This window comes from Mastigoproctus giganteus, chromosome 4, assembly GCF_048544385.1.
Source record: "Mastigoproctus giganteus isolate SK-2022 chromosome 4, ASM4854438v1, whole genome shotgun sequence".
In the NCBI taxonomy this organism is placed as follows: Eukaryota; Metazoa; Arthropoda; class Arachnida; order Uropygi; family Thelyphonidae; genus Mastigoproctus; species Mastigoproctus giganteus.
In genome coordinates this window covers 107,261,389-107,288,124 of record NC_143578.1, presented here as the reverse complement: position 1 = coordinate 107,288,124, position 26,736 = coordinate 107,261,389, and the positions used below count along the sequence as shown (strand labels likewise).

The following is a 26,736-nucleotide window of genomic DNA, read 5'->3' as shown; positions in this document are numbered from 1 at the left end:
ATTTGATACCCTTTCCGATACTAAGTAATACCTACAAAATCTCTGTCTAAATTGCTTTAATCTAAGTATCGTAAATAAGAATACAAAACTACTCCAGAAAATAAGTTAATATGCCAATTTAAGCTAATAAAACAGAAAATAAATCAGAAAAAACTTCTCTGTTCCAGGAGCGGCAAAAATGTATGTTCGCACAGGCTACCCTCGTTCTCAAACCTCTTTTATATGATATGATAAAACCAAGCCTTTCTTTGTAACCTCTGTTGATTTCAAGAGGGTGTTATCATCATGAAAATGCCACAGAAGACAACCACTTGGATATTATTTGAGGTGTAGAGAAATGGGAAAAGTGGTAGAAAACAACTCTAAACCAAGATAGCCGGATAGGTAGATGAACGTTGTTGTAAGCAGACTATGGAACTCTTCTCTCTGGATTACCTGTCCAGGCTGTTTTGTACTTTACGAAGGATGACTGTCATCTGTCCCAAACTTTGAGGGATCACAGAGACTTTACAGTGTGGCAACTTGCTTCAGAGCTTGCTTGATCTGTAGGAGGACTTGTATCAAGGATACTGTTGATAGGCTTTGTGAAGGGGATTTTATGCAATGACAACTAGCTGTTCTGAATTCATATGATTCTTATATGCAAAGAAGCCTGTTTTAATTGGTGCTGATAGCATGTTGAGTGGATTCGGGAGTTCTTTGTTGGTGCTCTTTGCACTGATAAGTTTGAATATTCTTCAATCTAATTTTTGATAAACCTTCATTTTTTCATTTGGAGGGAATGGCAAAACATATTCTGTTCCATTAACATTGTAGAAAATGACTTGTTTGGAGGTGGTGGGTATTTGTGGCTCGAGCTGGAATCACTGTCAGTGGCTGTTCAAAACTTCATGTCTTCTCACAAGCCACTCATGTGACTTTACATAATGCATCATGGTAAGATTCTTGTTCATCATTTTTGTAAAGAGCAGTTTGTCTAGACTTTGTTAAACTGCTCTTTTATCACATGTTAACTGAAGGTAATGTCTTTCCTCACAGAGCTGTCACAGTGAACAGAATGTAGCCCATATGGTCCTTGTCACAGGTGTGAACTAACGTAAGCAGGGGCGAGGTGTGACGCCCACACCACATGGGGGAATGCCGCCCCTCTGTGTTACGAGGCAGTACCAGGTGGTAGACGACTCTCATCAACCGGTGCAATACCACCACTTTGCTTATTGGAGGCTTGATGTGGTGGAACCCGTGTTTAGTCTCTAGAGCTAAGTTCCGATCAACCCTTCCCCATCTCTTCCATCATGCAGTATGATTGATGACTTTTGAGGTTATGATTAACATCGTGGCATGATCCATTATTCCTTACATTTCGAGGGTACAGCTCTAAAACAATGTTCGCAGGCCGGCCGCTAGTTAGTACACTGGACTGAACCTATTGGTAACTCTCTAGGAGGCTTACGGATCAGCTAGTGTATAATCTTGCCACCTCTACTCTGCCAGATAGTGACTGAAGGGAGTCCGAGTAGTGTGTGTACGCTAACTGTGTGTCCGAGTACTGTGTGTATGAAATTTAGTGTACACATGGTAATTTTTTTAAAGCTTGTTTACTTATAGAAAAGATTAATACAGGAGCATCAGTTAACCGGAATGATTAATGTCAAACCTCTTCTGGATAGCCAAATTTTCTGGATAATCGAATGTAAGGTAAGATTAAATAAATTCTGTGGGAAAAAGAAAGAAAAAGACTTTAAATAGCGGGGACAAAAAAAAAACTTTAATTAAAAAAATAATAATAATAACTAGGGGGCTTTGCTCGCCAACCCCCTTATGTGCTTTTATAAGTAAAATGTTGAGGTATAACAGAGTAAGTCAAATCTTTTCTATATAAAAGACATCTGTTTAAATGCACTGATGTTCTTCCTTCCCCTTTTTACTCACATCCTTCAGCTATCTTCCTCACTCATGCTTTTTTTTTTTCTTTTGTTCTCCATCAAATAGCTCGGGTGATCCCTGATGGAGAGCAGCCAGAGTACTGTGTGATGGCGGGCAACGTGGATTCCCACTAGGGGCCAAGACACCAGCACAAACAACAGAACCCAACACTAAACTACACATGCAACACACAACACTTTTCTGGATTTTACAGAGGTTCTGTATTCATCACAAGAGTACTGATGATGGAAATGTGGAAAACCACAGATGGCACTTTACCCAAACACTGTGCCACTATGATTGATATCTAATCAGGAAATGACCTATGTAATTATTTACATGTGCATTTGTAGTGGTGTAATTGCCCAGCCCACTTGTACCACGTGACCCCATCTCTCTTCTCACATTGGCTACGCCACCATGCAGCATTCTCAAGGTGGAATAAATATCACTATGTAATTATTTACCTGTGTTTACATAGGTCACTTGGTAAAAGGCCTTTTGCTTCAGGTTCCATAATGCATGAGGAATATTGTTGCATCTGAAAGAGCAGGATTAAAATATTTACAAACTACAGTAGTCCCCCCCCCTTATCTGTGGTTTCGCTTTCTGGGGTTTCAGTTACCCACAGTCAACTGTGGTCGGAAAATATTAAATGGAAAATTCCAGAAATAAACAATTCATAAGTTTTAAATTGTGCGCTGTTCTGAGTAGCGTGATGAAATCTTGTGCCATCCTGCTCTGTCCCGCCCAGGATGTGAATCATCCCTTTGTCCAGTGTATCCACACTGTATACCTGCCTGTTAGTCACTTAGTAGCCATCTCGGTTATCAGATCGACTGTCGTGGTATTGCAGTGCTTGTGTTCAAGTAACCTTTATTTTACTGAATAGTGGCCCCAAAGTGCAAGAGTAGTTTGTTTGTTATTTGGTTTTTAGGAGCATTAGCAACTAAGGCCATATTGCTCCGGGGATATGCGGTGGTCATTCCCTGACCTTTTCCGCATCCTCCGTATTTGGTGGTCATGGGCTCAAACCCTGGTGTAATCAAGAAGCGTGTGCTACACACTGCTGCTCCTGCCCAAATGGCTACGGAGGCACCCACAAGAGTAGTGGTGCTGGAAATTTAGATATACCAAAGAGAAGCCATAAAGTGCTGCTTTTAAGTGAAAAGTTGAAAGTTCTCGACTTAATAAGGAAAGAAAAAAATTCGTATGCTGAGGTTCTACGTTAAGAACAAATCTTCAATCCGTGAAATTGTGAAGAAGGAAAAAGAAATTCATGCTAGTTTTGCTGTTGCACCTCAGACTGCAAAGGTTATGGCCACAGTGCATGATAAGTGCTTAGTTAAGATGAAAAAGCATTAAATTTGTGGGTGGAAGACATGAACAGAAAACGTGTCACAATTGACAGCAACATGTTGTGCCAGAAAGCATTGAGCCTATACGAAGACTTCAGCAAAGAAGCCCCTGAAACAAGTGACATCAAGCTATTTACTGCAAGTAAGGGATGGTTACACAGATTGAGGAATAGATTTGGACTGAAAAATATAAAAATTACTGGAGGGGGCTGTGTATGCCAATGAAGAATCTGCTGACACATTTCCGGCAGAGTTGAAGTTGATTAAGGAGAAAGGATACCATCCAAAGCAAGTCTTCAATTGCAATGAAACTGGGCATCTTCTGGAAGAAGATACCCAATAGAATCTACATTCATAAAAGTGCAAAGGAGGCACAGGGCATAAAACATGGAGGGACAAATTAACTCTGGTACTATGTAGTAACGCTGCAGGGCATATGATAAAGCCAGGCATAGTGTACAGAGCAAAGAACTGACGCTCTCAAAAACAAAAATGATCTGCCCGTGTTCTGGCAACATAATCAGAAAGCGTGAGTGACAGCCATCTTGTTTATGGAATGATTCCACCAGTGCTTCATCCCAGAAGTGAAAAAATACTTGGAAGAGGAAGGGTTGGAATTTAAAGTCCTATTAATAATAGACAATGCACCTGGACATCCTGAATCTGTTTGCTATGAAAATGAAAATGTTGAGGTTGTATTTTTACCTCCAAATACAATCCCATTGCTTCAGCCCCTTGACCAGGACATCATTCAGTTTGTCAAGGCCACATACACCTGCCTAGTATATGATCGCATTCGATCAGCAATTGATGCAAACCCTAATCTGGACATAATGCAGTGCTGATAATCATTCACTACTGCTGATGCAATAACATTCATCAAAGCTGCAATGGATGAATTAAAACCAGAAACTGTAAATGCCTGCTGGAAGAACTTATGGAGTGAACTCGTGAATGATTTTAAAGGCTTCCCAGGGATCGATGGAGAAGTTAGGAAAATCATCATTCATGCAGCGAGACAAGTTGGTGGAGAAGGATTTGCCGACATGCTTGATGAAGAAGTGGAAGAACATATTGAAGGCCATCAAGAAGTGTTAAGAAATGAGGAATTGGAAGAACTTGTTGAGTCATCTATAGAGGAAGATGAAGAAGAAACTAAAGCAGAACCAGCAATGTGGAAAGCATTACCGAAATTTGCCGAAGTGTTTCAAATTGTGCAGACATTAAAGGGCAAAATTATGGAATATGATCCTTGGATGGAATGCAGTATTAAATTCACCTGTATGATCACCGAAGGATTACAACCTCTGCAGCAACATTTTGATGAGTTAAAAAGAAAGAGACAACAACAACTTCCAAATACAGTGTTCTACCAAAAGGCTTCAGCATCACCCGAAGCAGATGATCCTCCTTTTGATGTATCGTCAGAAGGTCAGTAGTAGCCTAATGCTACGTCACAATGCCTACGTCATTCACCTCACTTCATCTCATCACGTAGAGAGAGAGAGAGAGAGAGAGAGAGAGAGAGAGACACCACATTTGCATAACTTTTATTATAGTATATTGTTATAATTGTTCTATTTTATTATTAGTTATTGTTGTTAATCTCTTACCTATACATTTTTCCTATACATACATACCTATGATAAAGTTTAATTTATAAATTAAACTTTATCATAGGTATGTATGTATAGGAAAAAAACATAGTATATATAGGGTTCGGTACTATCCACAGTGTCAGGCATCCACTGGGGGGGCCTTGGAATGTATCCCCCGTGGATAGGGGGCTACTTTATACAAGTATTTAAAATATTACAAAATATTAAATTATTTACAAATATACAACTATATTGGGTCCCTTTATCAGCTTACATTACAGTGGAACAGTCATGTATTACAGAGTGGAGCACGTGGTTGGTGAACATTATGGATGCAGTTGTCTTTCAATGAAAGACAACAATGTAATTATTTACCTGCGCATTTGTAGTGATGTAATTTCCCTGCCCTTATCTCTCATTGGCTCAAATAAATATCACTAGGAGAAAAACTTTTTTAATGTATAGAGATATAACTGTTAGGGTAGGGTAACTAAGAGTAGAAACAGGTGCATGTATACTGGCATGTACACCAATGCTAGGAGTATAGTTAATAAATTTGATGAACTTGAAGTACTAGTTAAGACATCAAAGGCAGATATTGTTGGGATACCAGAGACGTGGTATCACACAGACAGAAGCAGTGCAGATTTGGAATTTGGGGAGTACAATGTGTACAGAAAGGATAGACAGGACAGGAAGGGAGGAGGGGTTATGCTGTTAGTTAAGTAACACATAAAATCTAAGGAAGTGCATCAAATTGATGTTGGTGGACAATGCAATGTTGAGTCTGTTTGGTGTGACATAAGCACTGGGAAAGGAGAAATGAGAGTAGGTGTGTGTTATAGGCCTAATGAATCTGATGAGTATAATGAGCAATTGTGCAGAGAAATAGAATGGGCCAGTAAATCAGAGTGTCTTATAATGGGGGATTTTAACATTCCAGATTTGACTGGAACTTGTGGATTGGTCACTTACATGCTAGTGGATTTATTGGATGATTGTTTTCTGCAGCAGCATGTTCGAAAGGCAACCAGAGAGGGTAATACTCTTGATCTGGTTATCAGCAGTGATCATTCGTGTATTAAGAATTTGCAGTATGTGGCGAATTTGCAGATAAAGGAACCACTAGGTGGCAGTGATCACAGTGTACTGATGTGGGATTTACTTAAAGATATAATTACCATCAGGGGTAAAGGAAAGGGTTTTTGCTTCCGTAAAGGTGAGTACATTGGTCTCAGACAGTTTTTAAATTCTGTACAGTGGGATCAACTGACGATGTTACCAACAGTAAATTCTAAGTGGGAAGCATTCAAGGAATTAATCGTGGATGCTGCTAAAAGTTTCATACCTATTAAGAAATATTGTTCAAGGTTTAGGCCTAAATGGTTATCAAATGAACTAATGAGACTCGTGACAGAGAAGAAAAATGCATGGAATGCATATAAATTATCAAGCGACTCAGAAGCCTATGACAGATATAAGCTAGTGTGTAATCAGGTCAAAAAGGAGGTTAGGCAGGCGAAGGCAGATTACGAGAAATCTATGGCAAAGGATGCTAAGAAAAAGAGCAAGGATTTCTTTACTTATATAAACTCTAAAAGGAAGGGGATGAATCTGATTGGTCCACTTGATATCGATGGTTCAACTGTTGATGATCCTGCTCAGATAGCAAACAAACTGAATGAGTATTTTGCATCTACATTCACACATGAGGAGTTATTAAGGTTTGAAAATGGCAGAAGGTTATCAAATTGTAGCAGGGTGCTTAATGATTTTGTAATAACTGAGAGCAAAGTGGAGGAGAAATTATTGAAGTTAAACATAAGAAAGGCACCTGGGGTGGATGGGATCTATCCAGTTATATTAAAGGATGCGGCAAAGCAACTAAGCAAACCCTTAGCCATAATTATGAGAGCATCCTTGGACTCAGGGGAGTTTCCCACGGATTGGAGATGTGCAAATGTATCTCCAATTCACAAAGGGGGATCGAAGGGTGACACGAGTAATTACAGACCAGTTAGTTTAACTTCTGTTCCGGGTAAAATAATGGAGTCACTGGTTAAAGATACATTGCAGAATCATCTAGACAAGACTGCAGCAATAATTCAGACACAGCATGGGTTTGTTAAGGGAAAGTCTTGTCTGACAAATTTGATAGAATATTATGATGTGGTTACAAAGGAACTGGATGCAAAAAATAATTTTGATATCATATATTTGGATTTCAGGAAAGCTTTTGAGACTGTTGCGCATGGAAGACTATTGTACAAATTGGAGCAGAATTGTATTAAGGGTAAGTTGCTACAATGGATAAAAGGATGGTTGAGTGGGAGAAGACAGAGGGTGGTAATCAATAGGTGCTGCTCTTCGTGGACTAATGGTATTAGTGGAGTCCAACAGGGTTCAGTGTTGGGTCCACTGTTGTTTTGTATATTTATGAATGATATTGATGAAGGTATATCAGGCTTAGTGTCGAGTTTGCAGATGGTACAAAGGTTGGCAGAGTTGTTAATGACAGTAATGGAAGTGTGCTACTGCAACAGGATCTAGAAAATTTGGGCAGATGGGCTAAGAAGTGGCATCTGAAGTTAAACCTTGACAAATACAAAGTACTGCTTATGGGTAGAAGTAACCCCAGAGAAATGTACCAACTGTGTGGTACTACACTTAAGGTGGTAGAAAATGAAAAAGACCTAGGAGTAATTGTGCAGTCTGATATAAAGTTTTCTGAGCAATGCAGACAGGCTGCCTGGGTAGGTCATGGGGTTTTGTCAATAATATATAGGAATTTTGCTAGCAGGGAAAAGGAGGTGATTGTCCCTCTGTATAAGGCAATGGTCATGCCACGCCTTGAGTACTGCGTGTAGGTCTGGACGCCTCATATTAGGAAGGATGTAGAGTTGCTTGAGTGTGTACAGAGAAGGGCAACAAGATTGGTGAGGGGAATGAAGGGATCCTCTTACCAAGAGAGGCTTAAGTTCTGCAAATTGTAGTGGCTGGAGACTAGGCACCTGCGTGGTGATCTGATTGAGGTGTATAAGGCCTTGAATGGGTTGAGCACACTGAATTCTGATGGGATCCTTCCACTTGTTCAGATTACGAATCTAAGGGAGCATAAATTCAAATTAAGAAAAGACAGATGTAGAATAGATGTGCGGAAATTTGCCTTTAGCCAGCGGGTGGTTAATTGCTTGAACAAACTTCCATCTGTCGTTGTAGAAGTTGGTATGTTGAATAAATTTAAGGAGGAACTGGACAGGCATTTGGAGAGAATGGTGTGTGTTTTTTTTTTTTTTTTTGGCTGATGCTGCATAAGCTCATACACTTGCTTTCTTGCATCACATGCCACTACTACTGCTACCTTTTGTAACATCTGTAAAACTTGTGGTGTTCAAACCAAAAATTAAATATGTATTATCTTATGTTTAATAAAACCACCCTTAGCAAAGTATTTACAGCTTTTTGCTTAACTAGTGCTCCCATAGTCAGTGGCAGATCTTAACTGAAAATGTGCATTATCTCGAAAACCGTTCATTTGTGGCCCGATGTTCACTGGGACCTTTTTTGTTTATTTTAGTTTGTACTTTTCACCTTTAAATTATTGACCATCATTTTTAAACACCCTGTATATTATTGCATATTTACTTTTCTTTCATTTTTGGACAAACCACTGATGTTACATGAAAAATATCATATTTAGAATCAGCATATCCAAATTCATAAAGAAACACAAAGAAATGCAGATAAACAGAATCTTTTTTGAAAATTTGAAATTGATAATCAGATATTGATAGTGAATAAGCAGATTTGTCTCTATTTCTTTTCAGAGTCAAAAGGAATCATGGATCCGTTTTACTTCATCTATTAACCAGGCTACTAATTCTAAGGAGACTGGGATAAAATCGGAAAATGAAGGGAAAATATACATCCCACCCTTCTGCAATCCTTGATTATAATGGATGCGCTATTGCAGATCCAACTGCAATAGCCAATTCTCTTGGGGAAACATTCTCTAACATCTCTGCAACATCTTCGTATTCCCCAGAGTTCCTGGTCCTGAAATATCAAATCGAAAAACAGGCACTTAACTTTAAATCAAAGAGCATTTATCCCTACAACGAGGATTTCACTATTCTGGAACTGAAAAGAGCCTCGTTCTTTCCAAAGCAAGTGCCATTGGACCAGATGGCATCCATTATGAAATGATTAAACATCTTTCATCAAAATCTATGGATTGTCTGCTCCTTCTGTATAACAGAATCTTTACTGAAGGGCAGTTTCCGGACTCCTGGCGAAAGGCAATCGTTCTTGCCTTTCCTAAGCCAGGAAAGGATCCAAAAGTCACCACCAATTATCGTCCTATTGCTCTACTAGCTGTCTGTGCAAAATCCTGGAGAGAATGGCTAATTCCCGTTTAATGTGGTACTTAGAATCAAACGACCTTCTCTCCAACATCCAGTGCGGCTTCCGAAGGAACCGGTCCTCTTTGGACCATCTTATTAGACTGGAAACATCAATCCGGGATGCTTTCCTAAAACGCGAATACTTGGTGTCGGTGTTCTTTGACATGGCAAAAGTGTATGACACAACTTGGAGATTTGGCATCTTAAAAGATCTGCATAGCCTTGGCCTTAGGGGGCAACTCCCCATTTTTATTAAAAACTTTTTAGCCAATCGATCTTTCCAAGTTCGTGTGGGATCCTCACTCTCTTGTTCCTTCAGTCAAGAGGAGGGAGTACCACAAGGATCAGTATTAAGTGTCACGCTTTTTGCCATCAAAGTAAATTCCATCATAGAACAACTTCCTCCAACTGTAAACAGTTGGAGGAAGTTGCCCTCTATGTTGATGACTTTAGCATATTTTGTCAGTCATGCAACATGAGGGTTATTGAAAGACAACTGCAGAAAGCTATTGATCGCCTCAACTCCTGGGCACTTGCTAATGGCTTCAGGTTCTCGCCGGAGAAGACCGTTTGCGTACACTTTTGTCGTAAGCGTAATCTTCATCCTGAACCTGAATTAAAGCTCGGACAAAATGCAATTCCAGTAGCAGCGGACACAAAATTCTTGGGACTCGTATTCGATAAAAAGCTGACCTTTCTGGATCACATCCGTCAACTCCACACAAGGTGCACAAGAGGGCTGAATATTCTGCGCTCTATTTCCTCAACATCTTGGGGTGCGGATCGATGCACCCTACTACGCATCTATCGTGCACTTGTACGATCCAGACTAGATTACGGGTCCCTGGTATACAATTCGGCCAGAGGCAGTGTACTTCGATGGCTCGATCCTGTCCATCATCAGGCTCTCTGTATCGCTATTGGAGCATTTCGAACATCTCCTGTCCAGAGCTTATACGTCGAAGCAAACGAACCACCGTTATCGCTTCGACGTAAGCAGTTGTCTTTAAAGTACGCTTTAAAACTGAAATCCCTGCCAGACCATCCTACGTGGCCATTCGTTTTTGAGCCACGATGGGAAAATTTATACAATAACCGTAAGACTGCCAATCGTCCTTTTGGTATTCGTCTCCAAGAGCTAATCAAAGAACTTAATATCAAGGTAGACAAGGTTGCCCAAACACCAAAGCAACCCTTTCCACCCTGGCATGCTCATGTCCCAAAATGTGAATTGTCTCTTAGAAATTGGGGAAAGTCGGACACTCCATCATCTGTCTACCTGCAGCTTCATTCAGCACACCGAACTGAATATTCCGACTTCGCGCCAGTCTACGCAGACGGTTCGAAGTCGGAATCATTTGTGGGATCTGCTGCTGTCTTTACAGATACCACCACATCGGAGCAGATTCCCTCTGAATGCAGCATATTTACTGCAGAGCTGCACGCTATAGAGTTAGCCTTGGATCACATTAGTGAATGCCAATACCAACGGTTCATTATATATTCCGACTCTCTCAGCATGTTACAGGCTTTAATATCTGTGAGATATAATCCTCATCCAGTTCTGTCTAGTATTCAGCAGAAGAGTCACTTCCTCCGTGGATGTGAATATGATATCCGCTTCTGCTGGATTCCTAGCCACATTGGGATTAAGGGAAATGATTTGGCTGACGCCGCAGCCAAATCAGCAATTCCCAATAATAACCGCTGCCTGTCAGTCCCCTATACAGACTACAGGCAAATAATACACCAAAAGATACACTCCCAATGGCAGGACTCATGGAATAGACAGACTGCAAATAAATTATATCATATAAAGCCTGTAATTGAACCGTGGCAGTCTAGTCTGCGCAGGAATCGTAAGGAGGAAGTTGTTCTCACCCGGACCCGCATAGGACACAGTCATTTAACTCATTCGTTTTTGCTGAGGGCTGATGACCCTCCTATGTGTGTGTGTCCTGTGGCACAATTTTCACGATCAGACACCTTTTAATTGACTGTCCAGATTTTAGCAGCACCCGTTTTACCGCTTTTAATCATCTGACTGAGCCTTATACACTCAGTCAGATTTTATCCGACAATGACAACGTGTCTGCTGTTTTTAGCTACTTTAAATCAATAAAAGTTTTTAATTGTATTTAATTCATGTTATTGTTACGTCTCTATTGATTTATTTCTTATATCTTTGTTATTATATATCTGGACACGGTGGCCTTACTAATTAGGTCACCGAGAGTTTAAATTTAAATTTTTTTTAAATATTACCTAGTCTTGGCGCATTATAGCCGTAGTTGCTAATGCGCCAAAAAAACCCAAACAAACAAACAAACAAACAAACAAACTCTATTTTTTTTTTTTTTTTTTTTTTTTTTTTATGAAAACCCCAAACACGAGAGATATTAGAACCTATAGTACTTTGTACTGTGCATGGGTTGGAGGTTGAGAAGACGAAAGAAAATATTTGTAACACAAGAATTTAGATAATGATCATTAAGATATGAACCAATAAGAAGAGTTACAGGAAGGTTTTTTCATAGCATTAGATGGTATCCATTCAGTTAATTACTAAGCAGCTATTCAGAAATTACATATTGTGATTTTTAAACTATTTAATTCTCTCCATAGCAACAGATTTTGACTCCTTCATAGTTCAAGTTATATTATTAATTTTTTTCTTTATTAAAACAGCATGTTACATAACATGCCAACTTTCTTGGCTGCATGATTGTAACTCCCATCAAATAGTACTTGCCATATTTGGGTCTAGTATTCACAATCCTATATTCAGCTCCAGTTTAATGCTTTGGTTGTACACCTTATACAAATGGAGTTGTGGTAATAAAACTGCAGATAAAGTCATTAAATAATGTATATATTACAGTGCAGATATCATTTTTCCAGTAAAATATACAAAAATAGGAATACCTCAAAAGCCAGTAATACTAGATGTTTTACAAATAAGCACTATAGATCAGGTGACTCATGTGCAATCAGTGATATGCTGTACTAGTTTTATAGCTAGTTTTATCATTATTAATATTTTGCCTATTGGAACAATTGCATCATTATTACTTTTAACTCCTTGGAATTATTATATGTATTTCTTGTAATGAATGGTTTAAATATTATCTCTTTCATGCTGATTCTGTGCTGAATTTAACCTTTTATTTTATACTTGCACCCTCAATTTAACAAAGATACTCATATGGCATCTGTTTGATACCCTATTTTGTTTTAATTAAATATAAAGAATTAATTTTTAGTTTTTTTTGCCGAAACGATCTATTAATTATGATTTGCTAAACCCAGTTTTTTTGTTTTTTTTTATGGAAACCCTAAACATAAGAGGTATTAGAACCTATAGTACTTAGTACCGTGCTTGGATTGGGGTTTGAGAAGACGAAAGAAGATATTTCTTGACATTAGATCTGAACTTCTGTAGACTATAATTTTCAGGAAAGACATACGAAGGAATGTTTTTCCAGAAAACGGCATGTGAGCTTGAAGTTGGACAGTAAATGGATGTTGGTTTTTGGCGGCACGTGTTTGAACTGTTTTGAAAGAGAGAGCGGGAATTATAGAAGCAAATTCAGAACAGTGCCCATGGAATTATCTGTAGAAAATTATCTGTAGACAGCGAGCGGAGAGACTCTGTTAGAGATGAGTCATTAATTAACCTAACTGCCCTCTTCTGAATAGAATCTAGAAGCCTGAGAGAGGTTTTGGAGGCACTGCCCCAGATGTGGGAACAATATTCCATGGTAGGGCGGATTTGTGATTTGTTCAGAGTGAACAGCTGTTTGGAAGAAAAGTAATGCCGAGAGCGAAAGAGAAAACCAAGTTTTTTAGATGCTGAGGAATCAATATTTGTAATGTGCTTGTGCCAAGAGATTGGAGCTTGCCTAGAAATCAGTGTCACCAAAGATAAGCATAGGAGCAGAAGAATCCTTTTTGTGAGATATAAGACAAGACTGAGTTTTAGAAGGATTGAAATCAACTAAGTTGTCTTTGCTCCACTGGAGAATTACCTGGAGAACGGCATTTAAGGAATTGGTAGCAGATATTCGAGAAATTGAAGCTGATTGAGCAGGGCAAGGTTTCTCATAACGGAAAGTGTAATGCAATGTGCTATCATCGGCAAAACTATGGATAGGATTTCCTGTCAATGGAAGAAGGTCATTAATATACAAGAGGAAAAGAGTGGGGGAAAGAACTGAACCTTGGGGGACACCAGCATTAGTGGAGAAGACAGAGAGCCATCTACCATCACCCTCAGTGAGTGATCAGAAAGAAAACTGGAAAGAAAAGTTGAAAATATTAGACAATAATAACAATAATAAAGTTTTTTCACAATTTTCAAAGTCACTGATTCTCTATATTTGAAACCTAGAAGCTTGCATGGTATCTGGCAGAAGCAATCTTAACCCCGGGGGGCTCACATCTGGTGAGTATGGGCTTGGCACACCCAAGGTCGTGAACTGGATATCATCATTCTTCTCTTTCTTGGTGATTCCCTTCTACTTTTGACTCTCTCTTTCTCTCTCTCTCTCTCTCTCTCTCTCTCTCTCTCAGGGTTACTTGGGAATTTTTTTTTTTTTTTTTCCTGGTGCAGCATAAGCCTCAGGCTTCCTTGCATCATATGGATATTAATAATAATAATAATGTATTTTTGTCAACTGTTTGTGTTTAGCCAGCAAAATCAAAGCTCCATCACAAGATTAGACACTTGTTGCTGGCAACTCATAGGTGCCACATGGGAATTGTCAAGCAGAACGGTACTGTTCTACTCAGCTGGCATCTATCAAAAACCACAAAAAAAGTAATGCCTTGTAATTTATCAAGATGAAAACAGAAAATACTGTATAACCAGTCAAAGAATATTTGGCGGTACATGAGAAGATTTGATTCCATTTAAAATAAAAAAAAAAATAGAAAAATTTAAAATCTGTCAGATGCCATACTAGCAACAGAAGGTTAATCTAACGCAGCGGTTCCCAACCTTTTTTGCCTCGCGAACCACTTTCAACATATTTTTATTGCGAACCACTAAACCTATATTATCTGAAATTGTATATTAGTTCCAAATTTTTATTATAAAATATTTCCTGTGCTACATTTTTATAAGCGATATTGAGTAATAATAAAAATTATTATTAAGTACCTATACATAACAATCGGAGAATGAAAAAATATTTCGTGTGGAAAACATATTTATTTAACACAATATACTGTAAGATAGTTAACTAATTATTAGGAATTGTGGGAGATGTAGTTTCTTTCGTTGGCAATTCTTTACTTTATATTTAATTTTATCTTACTTTATTATTTATTATTAGTTATATTTTGTAGTTTAATAAAAATTTATACCTATGTAAATCTAAGCAGATGCCATTTTAGTGCAAAGCCCCTTGAACACTTTTGCAAACCACTGGTTGGGAACCACTGATGTAACTCTTCCATTTTGGCATTTTTCTTTCTAATTTAAATTGCTAATAGCTGTTTATACTTAGTTTGCATATCTTTTGCTGTTGTTTACTGTGCTATGAAAATGTAATTTCTGTGTTAAAAATATACCTTTTGGTTCTTTTAACTTTTTAGAAAAGTCATCTTCGTGGTTATCAGCTGTTACCTGGGGTATACTGTCCAACCATTGGTTCTATGCCACAGGTCATCAACCCGTGTTTTCTGCCATCCATTGGCAATCTGCCTTCACAGTTACACAAGGATATGTTACCAGTTATCTTTTGCCTGGAACTCTGATATTATTGAACACTTTCTCATCTCAGTTTTTTTTTGGCATCAGCCTACCCATTCTGTATATATGTAGCCAAGGTCTTCATTCTCAGCACTTAAGTGGCACTTTACTGCAACTTGTATTTAGGTACATAACTTTTCATGGAATAAAAGTGAGTAAATGCAATTTTTCTATATATTTTTTTCTCTTTAGATAGATATTTCATTGTACAAAATACCTCAACACATGCTGTACCTCAACATACTTTTTTGATTTTATGCTCACTATGCATTACTATTCTTCCTCCTCTCAATACTACTTGCTTCAAACATGTACTTACCATATTATTGTCATCACACCACAGGGAGACTTGCAGGGTATTGCTTGTATTGACTCTGCATCTAGCCATATCGAGAAATATCGTCAGTTGCAGCCTCTTTGCCAAATTGATAATAATGGTTTTAATTGGTAGCGTATCTGCTGTTAAGACTACAGTGAACAATGCTTTTTTGGGAACTGCTAAGTGGAATTTTTTATTACTAAAAAATTGTGTTTTGTTATATTTTTGTTTAAAATTAATAGTGCACTTGTTACTTATGTTTATTTTTTTTTGGCATCAGCCTACCTGTTCTGTATATATGTAGCCAAGGTCTTCATTCTCAGCACTTAAGTAGCATCATCATCATCAGCCATTTTCAATCCACTGCAGGATGAAGGCCTCTCCAGCAACTTTCCAGTTCCTTCTGTTTTGAGCACTGGCCACCCAAAAACTCACGAATTTCATCTATCCATCTCCGCCTTTGTCTTCCAGGTTTTCTTCTAGCTCCTCTTGGGTACTATTCTGTTATTTTCTTAGTCCATCTGTCATCATGTCTTCGAGCTATGTGTCCTGCCCAAGACCATTTTAGTTCTTTAGTTTTGATAAGTATGTCCTTTATTTGAGTTTGCTGCCTAATCCATGTGTTTCTCTTCTTATCTAACAGTCTGATTCCCAATATAATTCGTTCCATTCTTCGCTGTGTAGTTCTCAGCTTCTCTTCCATTCTTTTGGTGAGTGCCCAAGTTTCACTTCCATAAGTCATGGTGGGGAGTATACATTGGTTCATTATTTTACGTTTCAGACAAACTGGGATATTGCTCTTCAGTATGTAACTATATTTCCTGAATGCTAACCATCCAAAATTTATTCTTCTCTTGACTTCCAGCCATTTATCATTTATTATCATAAATAGTGCACTTGTTACTTATGTTTATTTTTTTTTGGCATCAGCCTACCTGTTCTGTATATATGTAGCCAAGATCTACAGTAATTTGTTTTTTACTTGGTTTTCAAATTGCTTAAAAAGTGAGTTGTACAGGGTGTTCGGAAAGTCATTGTGCACTTTTCTAATCATATTTTGTTTATATTTCAGATTTTGATCCCAATATGGTTTTAACAACTGAAGAACGTGTATGGCTCGTCGAACACATATTCAGAGAAGGTGGTAGATACACAGATTTGGTGTGACAGCGATTTGCCGACAAATTCCCAGATACACCTGTTCCACATCGCAATACAGTTCGTAACCTTGTTGATAAGTTTCGGGAAACAGGAGCAGTGGATGATGTCAAATGCTGTGGAAGGCCAGAAAAGCTATCGGAGGAGAAACTGTTGGATATTTCTGACAGTATGCTGCAGAGTCCATCAAAGTCATTACGAAAGTTAGCTCAGCAGCATGATATTGGTCTTGGAACTGCTCATAAAGCCGTCAGAAAGAAATTAAAGCTCTTTCCATACAAAATAATGGCAATACATGAAAGCAACTGATCATGAAAAACGAATACGCTATTGCAGATGGTTTAACCGATTTATAGAAGAGAATACAGCTAATGTGTTGGATGTGACCTTTTTCACCGATGAAGCATGGTTCCATCTCTCGGGTTATGTTAATTTGCAAAATTCAAGACTGCGGTCATCCAATAATCCTCACACTTTTCACGAAACACCCCTACATGATTTCAAGGTTTGTGTGTGGGTTGCGATTTCCAGACGTCGAATTGTTGGCCCTGTTTTCTATATTATTATTATTATTATCATTAGCCATATGGTACAAGGAAGCCTGAGGCTTATGCTGCACCAGCCGAAAAAAAAAAAAAAAACTTCTGAGTTACCCTGTGTGTGTGTGTGTGTGTGTGTGTGTGTGTGTGTGTGTGTGTGTGTGTGTGTGTGCGTGCGTGTGTGTGTGCGTGTGTGTGTGTGTGTGTGTGTGTGTGTGTGTGTGTGTGAGAGAGATGAACACAATAAACCAAGAGTGCTATTGTTTGGAGATTCTTCATACTTTCATCGGTCAGATGACAAGTGATAAAGTCAATTACTCATGGTTTCAAATGCTACTGCCCACACATCTCGCAGTTGTTAAAGGAATGTTTTGGAGACCGCATTATTTCAACAGACGTGTGGCCCCCACGCTCACAGATCTAAATCCACCAGACTTTTATCTATGGGGAGCAGCAAAATCTGCAGTGTATCGAGCTTGTCCGCGCAAGCTGGATGACTTGAAAGCAGCGATAACAGCATTCATTCAGTCTATTTCAACCGAGCAACTGATAGCGGTGTTTAGAAACAAAATAAGAAGGATCCAAGCCTGTATTGACACTTTCAACATTGTTTATAATTGTCATTCAATTTACCTCCTGTATTCTATATTGAAACACGTCTGTTAATAAATATATAAGTGCACAGTGACTTTCCGAACACACTTAGTCTGATGCCATTGTTACTGCATCAGTATAATAATGATATAGCCACCATTGTTATAGTATCAATATAAAAATTATATAAATGTAGTATTGATTATATTGTTGTTATAGAGCGATATAAACTTGATTATATGCCCAGCGATATAAACGTGATTATCTGCCCAGTCTTCTATATAATTCCATAGAAGTATAGTTAATTTGTACTTAATTATACTTAATTTTATTAAGTCCATAAACTGTAAATATATGATAGTGCAAATGCAATAATGTAACTGTATTACATAGTACATATTGTAACTTAAAATAGTAAGTACTGAATAATCTGAATTATTCAGTACTTACTATTTGCCACTGAATAATCCGGATAGCGTTTATATTATATTCATTATGCTATGTTATATTATACTCTTACCTTTCAGTTTCATGTGGCATTCTTAAATTTAGCTAGAATAATGCCTCAGGCTAGAGTAGAAAAACAAAAAGCTCAAAGCGGCGTGAATGTTTTGGCTTGAGAAAGAACTACCGATGCCAATTCTCTTATGAATCAGTTTTGTAATATGCTCTGCTTGTTGTCTCTTTGCAAAACTATCTTTTAGCCAGACATGATACAGCCAATGGTGGATGCTTTTGTGTATGTTCGTTTTTAAAGAGCATGAGAAGGTTAAGTGTGAATTCAGAGGAATAAAGAGAGGAACCCATCAGGCACTCAACTACCCAGCTCTACGTTAGAGTCCATGCTTGAACAACAGACAGCATGAGAACATCCTTAACAGCAGAGATCTCTGGTCCTACAGGAGGTAGCAATTGTCAGTGATTCTCTTGCCAGAGAAACAGGAAATGTATTGTGTAAAAAGGATGGAATAGGACCAGGATTTGTATGCCAGGGGCTAAAGTTGATGACATTTGTAGAGCAGCATCATTTCTTAAGAGTTAAAAAGGTGATACTGTTGTATGCATTGGTATTAATAATATTAAGATTAACAGATCTGAGGATTTAACTAACAAGTACAAGGCAGTGTTGAGAAAAAGTTTTGTTAGGATCAAAATTTAAAGTGCCATCACGTCTGCCCAGACATAATAGGAAGGAATACATAATGAGAGCTTAATGCCTATTAACAGGAGAGACTGTTTTTACAGGGATAGGATCCACTTAAACAGTAGGGTTAAAAAAATATTTGCTCATGCTTTCGAGGCATTAGGGTCTGATATCTTCTAGTTTGGGGGAGGGGGATACACAGACTAATAGATTGCCATGTTCGATGCATATGAGCATTCAACACTACTTCAATTGCTGTGCTTTAATGCTTATATGCATTACAGCACAGCATCCTAATGCATTAAGTTATTAATATGTGAGTGCTTTAAAAGTGAAGGCACTAAAGTAACTGCTGGATTCTGTTGGCACACCCATTAAACTCTGTGCTGTTAGCATCAACAATTCGTTTTTTTTAATAGCTTGTTACAAATTTTTATTTGTTTTTTGATTGTGTTGAGGTTAGTATTATATGCATCACAGCACAGCACCCAGTGCACTGTAATGCATGTAGGTGATTGTTCTTAGGTTGTCATTATAAGAGTGGTTTAAAAGTGAAGGCATCTGAAATGAACTGCTTGGCTCTTTTGGCACACTGATTAAGCTCTGGGCTCTTAGCATGAATGATTTGTATTTGTTTATAGCTGGTACATATTTTTATTTGTTTTTTACTTGTGTTGAGGTTAGTTTATGTGTATAGAATAAATTTTGATAAAATTTTTGAGTTTTGTTCTGATTTACAGCTCTTACTAAAAGTAAGTGTTTGCTTTTAGCTATGAATTCCAGATTTTTTTTTTTTTCCAACTATTATTTATGAATTTTAGAACCAATGAGGATTTCAGAATGTTGTTATTTCTCAGCATTCCAAAAATTACAGCACACCGAAATTACAGCTCTCTGAAATATAGGAAGCAACTGCAAGCAGAAGTGAAAGTGATTCTTGCACTGCTTCTATTGGGACATCCAGAACTTAAAGTGAGGTATCAGACTACAAGGCCTGATGGGGCTCATCATGTATACATGCTTGTACACTAATGCTAGGAGTATAGCAAACAAATTTCATGAATTTGAAGTACTGATTAAGTAAACAAATACAGGCATAGTAGGGATATCGGAAACATGGCGGCACTCAGATGTATGTGATGCAGAATTTGAATGTGGTGAGTACAATGTGTACAGAAAGGACATAATGTATAGTATTTATTTTCAAGCAGTACCAGGGATCTCCAGTGCCACTTGGTATTTTCTATGTCACAGTACAAACTCTGTAAATGCTAGAGGTAGTGTAAGTTTTGGTATTGATGTATGAAATGTAATGTAGTGTAGTATAGTGTTGGTTTGTTGTTCTTCTGGCATTTAGCCATGGGATCCCTGGTGAGATCTCAGATTTCCCTGAGGAGGGCAGGGTATAGTAGGAGATAGATATAGTCTGTGGCAGGAGTGAACCCCGGTTTGCACCTGAGCTTGCCAGAGAGGGACAAAAAAAACAGCAGCAGCTCTGGAAGGTGAAAAGAGAGCAGGTGAGACAGTAAAGGTAAGTAAAGGAGGGAACAAACAGTAAAGAGACAGTAAAGGAAGGAACAGATGAAGATAAGGAAATAAGTTAGAGGGCACCCCTATGGAAGAGCCTACCCTCTACACAGGGAAGAGGATTGTCTAGAGCCAGGTGCCCTGTGTGTTGGGGGAGAGAAGATCACATTGTGGATGCACAGTGGCTCTCTGTAGGAGATACCATATGACCAGCTGTAGCTGGTGTCAGCAGTTCCATGCCTCAAAGAGGGAAGAGGCATGATGTCACACACACACACACTGCACATATACTACTACTACTACTACTATATATATGACACATAAATATACATAAGTGCACACTTTTTTTAAAAATTTATTTATAGGATAATCCTCTTGAACACATTTGTCATCTTGCATTCATCATTCAGCCAGACAGGACACAGGTAACACCTAAACATGGCAACTGCACAGGAAGGATATTGTTTATAGTGTATATTGTCAAGTGGCACGGCCCAGAGGTTCACCCCCTACAAACAGCATAGTATACATTGTGATGCTACCACTCTGTAACTACCAGAGATAGCGTAAGTTTTAGTGTTAGTTTGCATAGTGTAGTGTAGTGTAGTGTTTGGTTACACACCTCTGGCTTTAGCACTTACGTTCCTCTGGCATTTAGCCAGTGGACAGCAACATAGGGTCCCGCCAGGGACCCTACGTTGCTGTCCACCACCACGAGGAGGCAGCTAAGTGTAGTACAGGTGGAAAGTTCTCTGGTAGGGTGAACCTTGGACTGTGCCTGAGCTTACTAGGGAGTGTCCAAAAAGGGGAAAAAAACCCTGCTAAAGAGGAAGATGTGGAAAGAGGTGACAGAGAATGGGGGATGGGAACACATGTAAAAGGTTTCTGGTGATAGGGTGCACAGCACAAAAAATGTTGGGATGGGAGGTGGAGAGTGGGAGTAGTCATAGGGCAAGGGTGCCTTATGTGGAAGGAAAAATCTCACTGTGTTTTCCCTTTCCCATCATCCTTTTATTTTCCTTTTTTCCCCTTCTTTTTCTTCCATCTTCCCCCACCTCCACTCTGGCCAGACTAGCTGAATCCAGTATCAGCTTTCCTATGTCATGCCACATGGAAGAAAGGGCATGATATCAGCAAGGTCAAGTTGATTTCCCATTGGGTTTCCCCACTGCAATCTTGTATGGGGACTTAGGAGGACAACACAAACTTCTCATGCACTCAAATCATCTGCACACTTGTTGTACTTACACAGTACACACTTTTTTATGATGTGTTTAGGGGCACACTGAACAAGAACAGTGATAGTGATCACTTGCTCATTTTCCTTCTTTCATTCATCTTCATATATTCAGACAGGACACTGTCTGAATATATGTAGTGTATTGTTGGGTTGTCCCAGGAGGGAAAAATAGTGATTCTCTTGGTTAAGAAGCACATAGAATCCAAAGTGATGTGAGTGGCCAATGCAATGTTCAGTCAGTCTGGTGTGACTTTAACTTTCAGAAAACTAAAATGAGAGTAGGAGCTATAAGCTAATGACTCTGAGTATAATGAACAACTGCACAGACAAGAGGTAGAGTGGGCCAGACTGTCTTATAATGCAGACTTTAACTTTCCAGATATTGACTAGAACTTTGGGATTGGTCGCTCACACAGGCAGAAATTTTATGATTTATTGGATGAGGTTGTCTACAGCAGCTTATAGAGACTTCAAGAGAAAGAAATACACTTGATTTGATTATCATATCAAGAATTTTGTAGCAGTCATCATAATATATTGATGTGAGTAATACTTAAACATATAACTACTGTCAAGGATAAGGGATATCAGATATACTGATGAGACTAGTGGTAGTAAAGAAAATTGTATGGTACGATTAAAAATTGGTGGGGTACATACAAACCTACAGTAAGTACAAACCAGTTTGCAGTCAGTTCACTAAGGGGGTTAAAGTGAAGTCCTTGGCTAAGAATATGAAGAAAAGTAGTAAATAAATCTTTGGTTACAATTTTGGTTACAAGAAGGAAAGGGGTGAAAAGTATTGGCCCAATAGATCTGTATGGCATAACTATTGATGTGAGTAATACTTAAACATATAACTACTGTCAAGGATAAGGGATATCAGATATACTGATGAGACTAGTGGTAGTAAAGAAAATTGTATGGTACGATTAAAAATTGGTGGAGTACATACAAACCTACAGTAAGTACAAACCAGTTTGCAGTCAGTTCACTAAGGGGGTTAAAGTGAAGGCAGATTATGAGAAGTCCTTGGCTAAGAATATGAAGAAAAGTAGTAAATAAATCTTTGGTTACAATTTTGGTTACAAGAAGGAAAGGGGTGAAAAGTATTGGCCCAATAGATCTGTATGGCATAACTATTGATGTTCCTGTTCAGATTGCTGACAAACTAAATAAATATTTTGCATCTGCATCTGCATTGATGCAAATGTTTTTGGAATGGGAGCACCAAAAGTACACCAGATTATGACCTGGAAACTAAATGATTTTTGTTATCAGTGAGAAGAAAGTCGAAGAGAAATTGATGAAGCTAAAAGTAAACAAGTCATCTGAGGCTGATAGGATCTATCCAGTTATATTAAAAGAAGCAGCAAAAAGAGGTAAGTAAACCCTTGGTCATAATTATGAGAGGGTCCTTGAATTCGGGGAGCTTCCCTTCTCCTCTTCACAAAGGGGAATTCAAGGGTGATGTGAGCAATAGACCTGTAATCTTGAGTTCTGCTCTAGGAATAAAAATCTAGTCAGTAGTTAAAGTATTGCTGGATCATCTTAACAGGAATGGAATTATATGGAAATCGTAGCATTTATTAAGAGGGAAGGGATCCTGTATGACCAATTTGTTCAGGTACTATGACAGTAAGAAAGGAACTGGATGTAAATAATAATTTTGACATCATATACTTAGATTTCAAAAAAGATTTTGATACTGTTCCTTACTATACAAACTGGAGCTGTGTCATCAGTGGACAAAGGGATGGTTGAGTGGCAGAAGACAGAGGGTGTTTATAAATGGGCATTGCTCTTCTAGGATTAATGTTATTAGTGGAGTCACAGGAATCATTGCTGGGCAAATGCTTATGATACAAATGCAGATGATACAAAGGTTTGCATGGTGGTTAATGATAGGAATCAAGGCATATTACTGCAGCAAGACCTAGATAAATTAGGCAGATGACCGAAAAGTTGCAATTGAGGTTTAACATTGGAAAATGCAAAGTATTGCATATGAGTAGCGGTAATCCCCAAATAATATAACAATTACAAGGTACCACACTCAGTGTAGTGGAGATTGAGAGGCCTAGAGGTAATTGTAGAGTCCAACATGAAGTTCCTTGAGCAATGCAGTCTGCTAACAGCTCATGCGTTTCTGTGAATAATATTCAGGAACTTTGCCAGCCTGGGCAAGGAGGTGATTATCCCATTCTATAAGGCAGTGGTTAGGCCACATCTTGAATACTGCAAAAAGGTCTGGAAGCCTCATTTTAAGAAAGACATGGATCTTTTGGAACCGGTGTAGACTAAAGCAACCAGATTAGTCTAGAACACAAAGGGGTACTCTTACCATAAAAGACTTCGGTTCTGCAAATTGCAGCACTTAGAAATTAGCCACTTGTGAGGAGACCTGATTTAAATATTTAAGGCTCTAAGTGGATTGAGCAAACTTATTGATGATGGTATTCTAATTCTTTCTCATGTAATGGATTATAAATTGAAAAAGGTTGGCTGCAGGATAGATGTGTGCAAATTTGCTTTCAGCAGATTTGTTCCAACAATCAGAAAGAAACTAATTCTTGGTGCAAATACCATCTGGTGTTGTTGGAAGTGGGTAATTTGAATAAATTGAGTTGGGTATTTTTTTTTGTCTCATACTGTATATGCTTGTTTCCTTGTGTCATTTGCCAACACTACTACTACTACTACTAATAATAGTCATAATGCTCCACTCCTTCTGGGGAAAACAGTGGAGCAAGTGTTGTCTCCCATATGACTACCACAAGGAAAGGGCAAAACCATCCAGGCCACCAAACTAGAAGTGCTTCCAGTGCACCTGGAAACCTGGTCATTACACTAGTGACCATTTGGGATGGGAAGAAAAGCCATTGCATGAAATTGGGCATTAAAATGAAAACATTCATCATGCAAACATACTATGAAGTAAGCAAGCTAGTAACCGATTTGACAATGTACAGGACAAAACTATATACAAGGTCGTTGGAAAGAATTCCTGACTGTTTAGGTTGCAGAACAGCAAATAGCTTACCAGAGAATGACCATTGTCATGAAGAACGTCATAGGTCCTGGAAGGTTGGAAAACATCAAGCAGGATATGAACAACCATATCCTGCTTAATGTATCCAAGAACGAAGAATATAGAAAACATCGAACCAGAAGAGGAAGAGCTTGACAAGTCACAGGCCACCTCAGCAGCACATAATACCAAATTATGTTATCAGCAACAAAGTGATGCTGGAGGCTATCCACGCAACCATGTATTGTGCTACCATAGCAGCATCCAGGATCAGTGGAAGTGAAACAAGAGAACAACAGCAAAAGAAAACAAAAAAAAAAAAACAAGGAACTACTAGAGTGGGAAAGAAGGCTTCAGCAGAAGATAGGAGAACTAAGAGTGAAGATAGGCCAATTGACCCAGTACCAACAAGGTAATAGGAGAAAGAATCTGATTGGAAAAGTGAAGAGCATCCTCAAAAAAGACATTGAAAATTTTTTTTTATGAAACCCCACACACAAGAGGTACTAGAACCTATGGTCCTTCGTACCATGCATGGGTTGAAGGTTCGGAAGATGAAAGAAGATATTTGCCAACATTAGACATGAACTTCTATAGATTGTAATTTTCAGGAAATACATATGAAGGAAGGATGTTCCAGAAAACAGAAGTTGAATGAATAAATGAGGAAGAAGAAAACTTGGTTCTGCGAGTTTGAAGATGGACAGTAAAAGGATGTTGACTGGTTGTAGCATGTGTTTCACCTGCTTTGGAAGAAAGAGCGGGAATTATGGAAGCCAATTCAGAAGAACAGTGCCCATGGAAGTATCTATAGAAAAGGCATTGAGCAGAAACAGAACATCTATGAGACAGAGATTGGAGAGACTGTTGGAGACGAGTCATTATTTAACCTAACCCTCCTTTGAATGGAATTCGGGTGCCTGAGAGAGCAGAGGCAGATTAAGCGGTAAGTGGACTAAATGGCTGCGTAGGGCCTGGAATACTAAGGGGCCCGAGGTCTTAAAATGTCTTTTCGTTAGGATTTGAGGAAAATTGTTTTTTTGTATACAATCAACCCTCCTATAACGCGGTATTATTTAAGCTTTTGAAGGGAATTTATTTGAGTTTTGGCGGGATTCTAACTTTTAACTGGACATCAGGGGATGAAACTAGTATAGTATAAATAGGCCCAAATTAAGTAAATATATTTTTTTTTTAATTACACAAAAAAATCGACCCCACCCAAAATAATAATTTGATTTAAATTTAAATACAATTTATGGTATGCGGAAACAGGGCTACATATAAAATAAAAATTTGAGGTTTGTAATTTTAGTTTAAAAGCAAATCACTATTTTTCATAATGAGATTTTTTTGTAAGAAAAACAATCATAATTCGGAAAATATAAGAGATATCGATAATTTCTTAATTATCGTTGGTCGGGAGATATACAGTAATTCGTAGATTTTTTTTCAGAATTTTGTGTCCAGTGGTTACGAAATGCGACAATCAAAGGGTAAAAATGGCAGATCTTTGAAAAAAATATATATATTTTTTTCTTAAAGTGTAATGCAGGCGGGCCTCGATTAACGCGATTAATTCGTCCCGTGAGCGCATCACGCAAAACGGAAACGCGTTAATCGAATATCATAACCAATAGGAAAAATTATAATTGGTCCTTGACCTTCTGGAACGTCCATAAAGAATTTTAAAAATACCTTTTAAATAACTTTTTAACTGTATATAATGTAAAAGATAATGAAAATAATTATGGAATTAAATGTTTATTGCATAAAACAGTGGTTCTTAAATTGTGCGCCACGAATATTTAAAATTTTCGAGGGAAACACAGCGATACTCGACATCTGTCGGACACCGCGCGAACTACTAGCTTGAGGTAGTTCACAATTTCAGCATTTCTTATTAAGTTGTTTGGACCTAACTACTAAACGAAACTGTTAGGTATTTCTTTTGGTCTGGGTGTGCCTTGAAAAAATTACTGAGACATTAAAGGCGCCGTGAACCAAGAAACTTTGGGAACCTCTGACATAAAATACACAATGAAGAAATTACTGTTTCAGAAATATTTGAACAGTGTTGACTTTCTCTTTTCATCAATCAATTTCCGATAGCCGACAACAATCTTCTCTGGGGCCCTGGCGAA

General features: G+C 38.2%; 1 protein-coding gene across 3 annotated transcripts in view; it reads left to right on the top strand.

The window, feature by feature from the left end:
- PIG-O (phosphatidylinositol glycan anchor biosynthesis class O) overlaps positions 1-26,736 on the top strand; it is a 145,493-nt gene that overhangs the window by 88,004 nt on the left and 30,753 nt on the right. For all 3 annotated transcript variants that reach the window (XM_090372867.1, XM_090372864.1, XM_090372866.1), the window contains exon 6: positions 14,884-15,191. In XM_090372867.1, the coding sequence (XP_090228993.1) occupies positions 14,884-15,191 (308 nt within the window). The remainder of the gene's footprint in view (positions 1-14,883; positions 15,192-26,736) is intronic.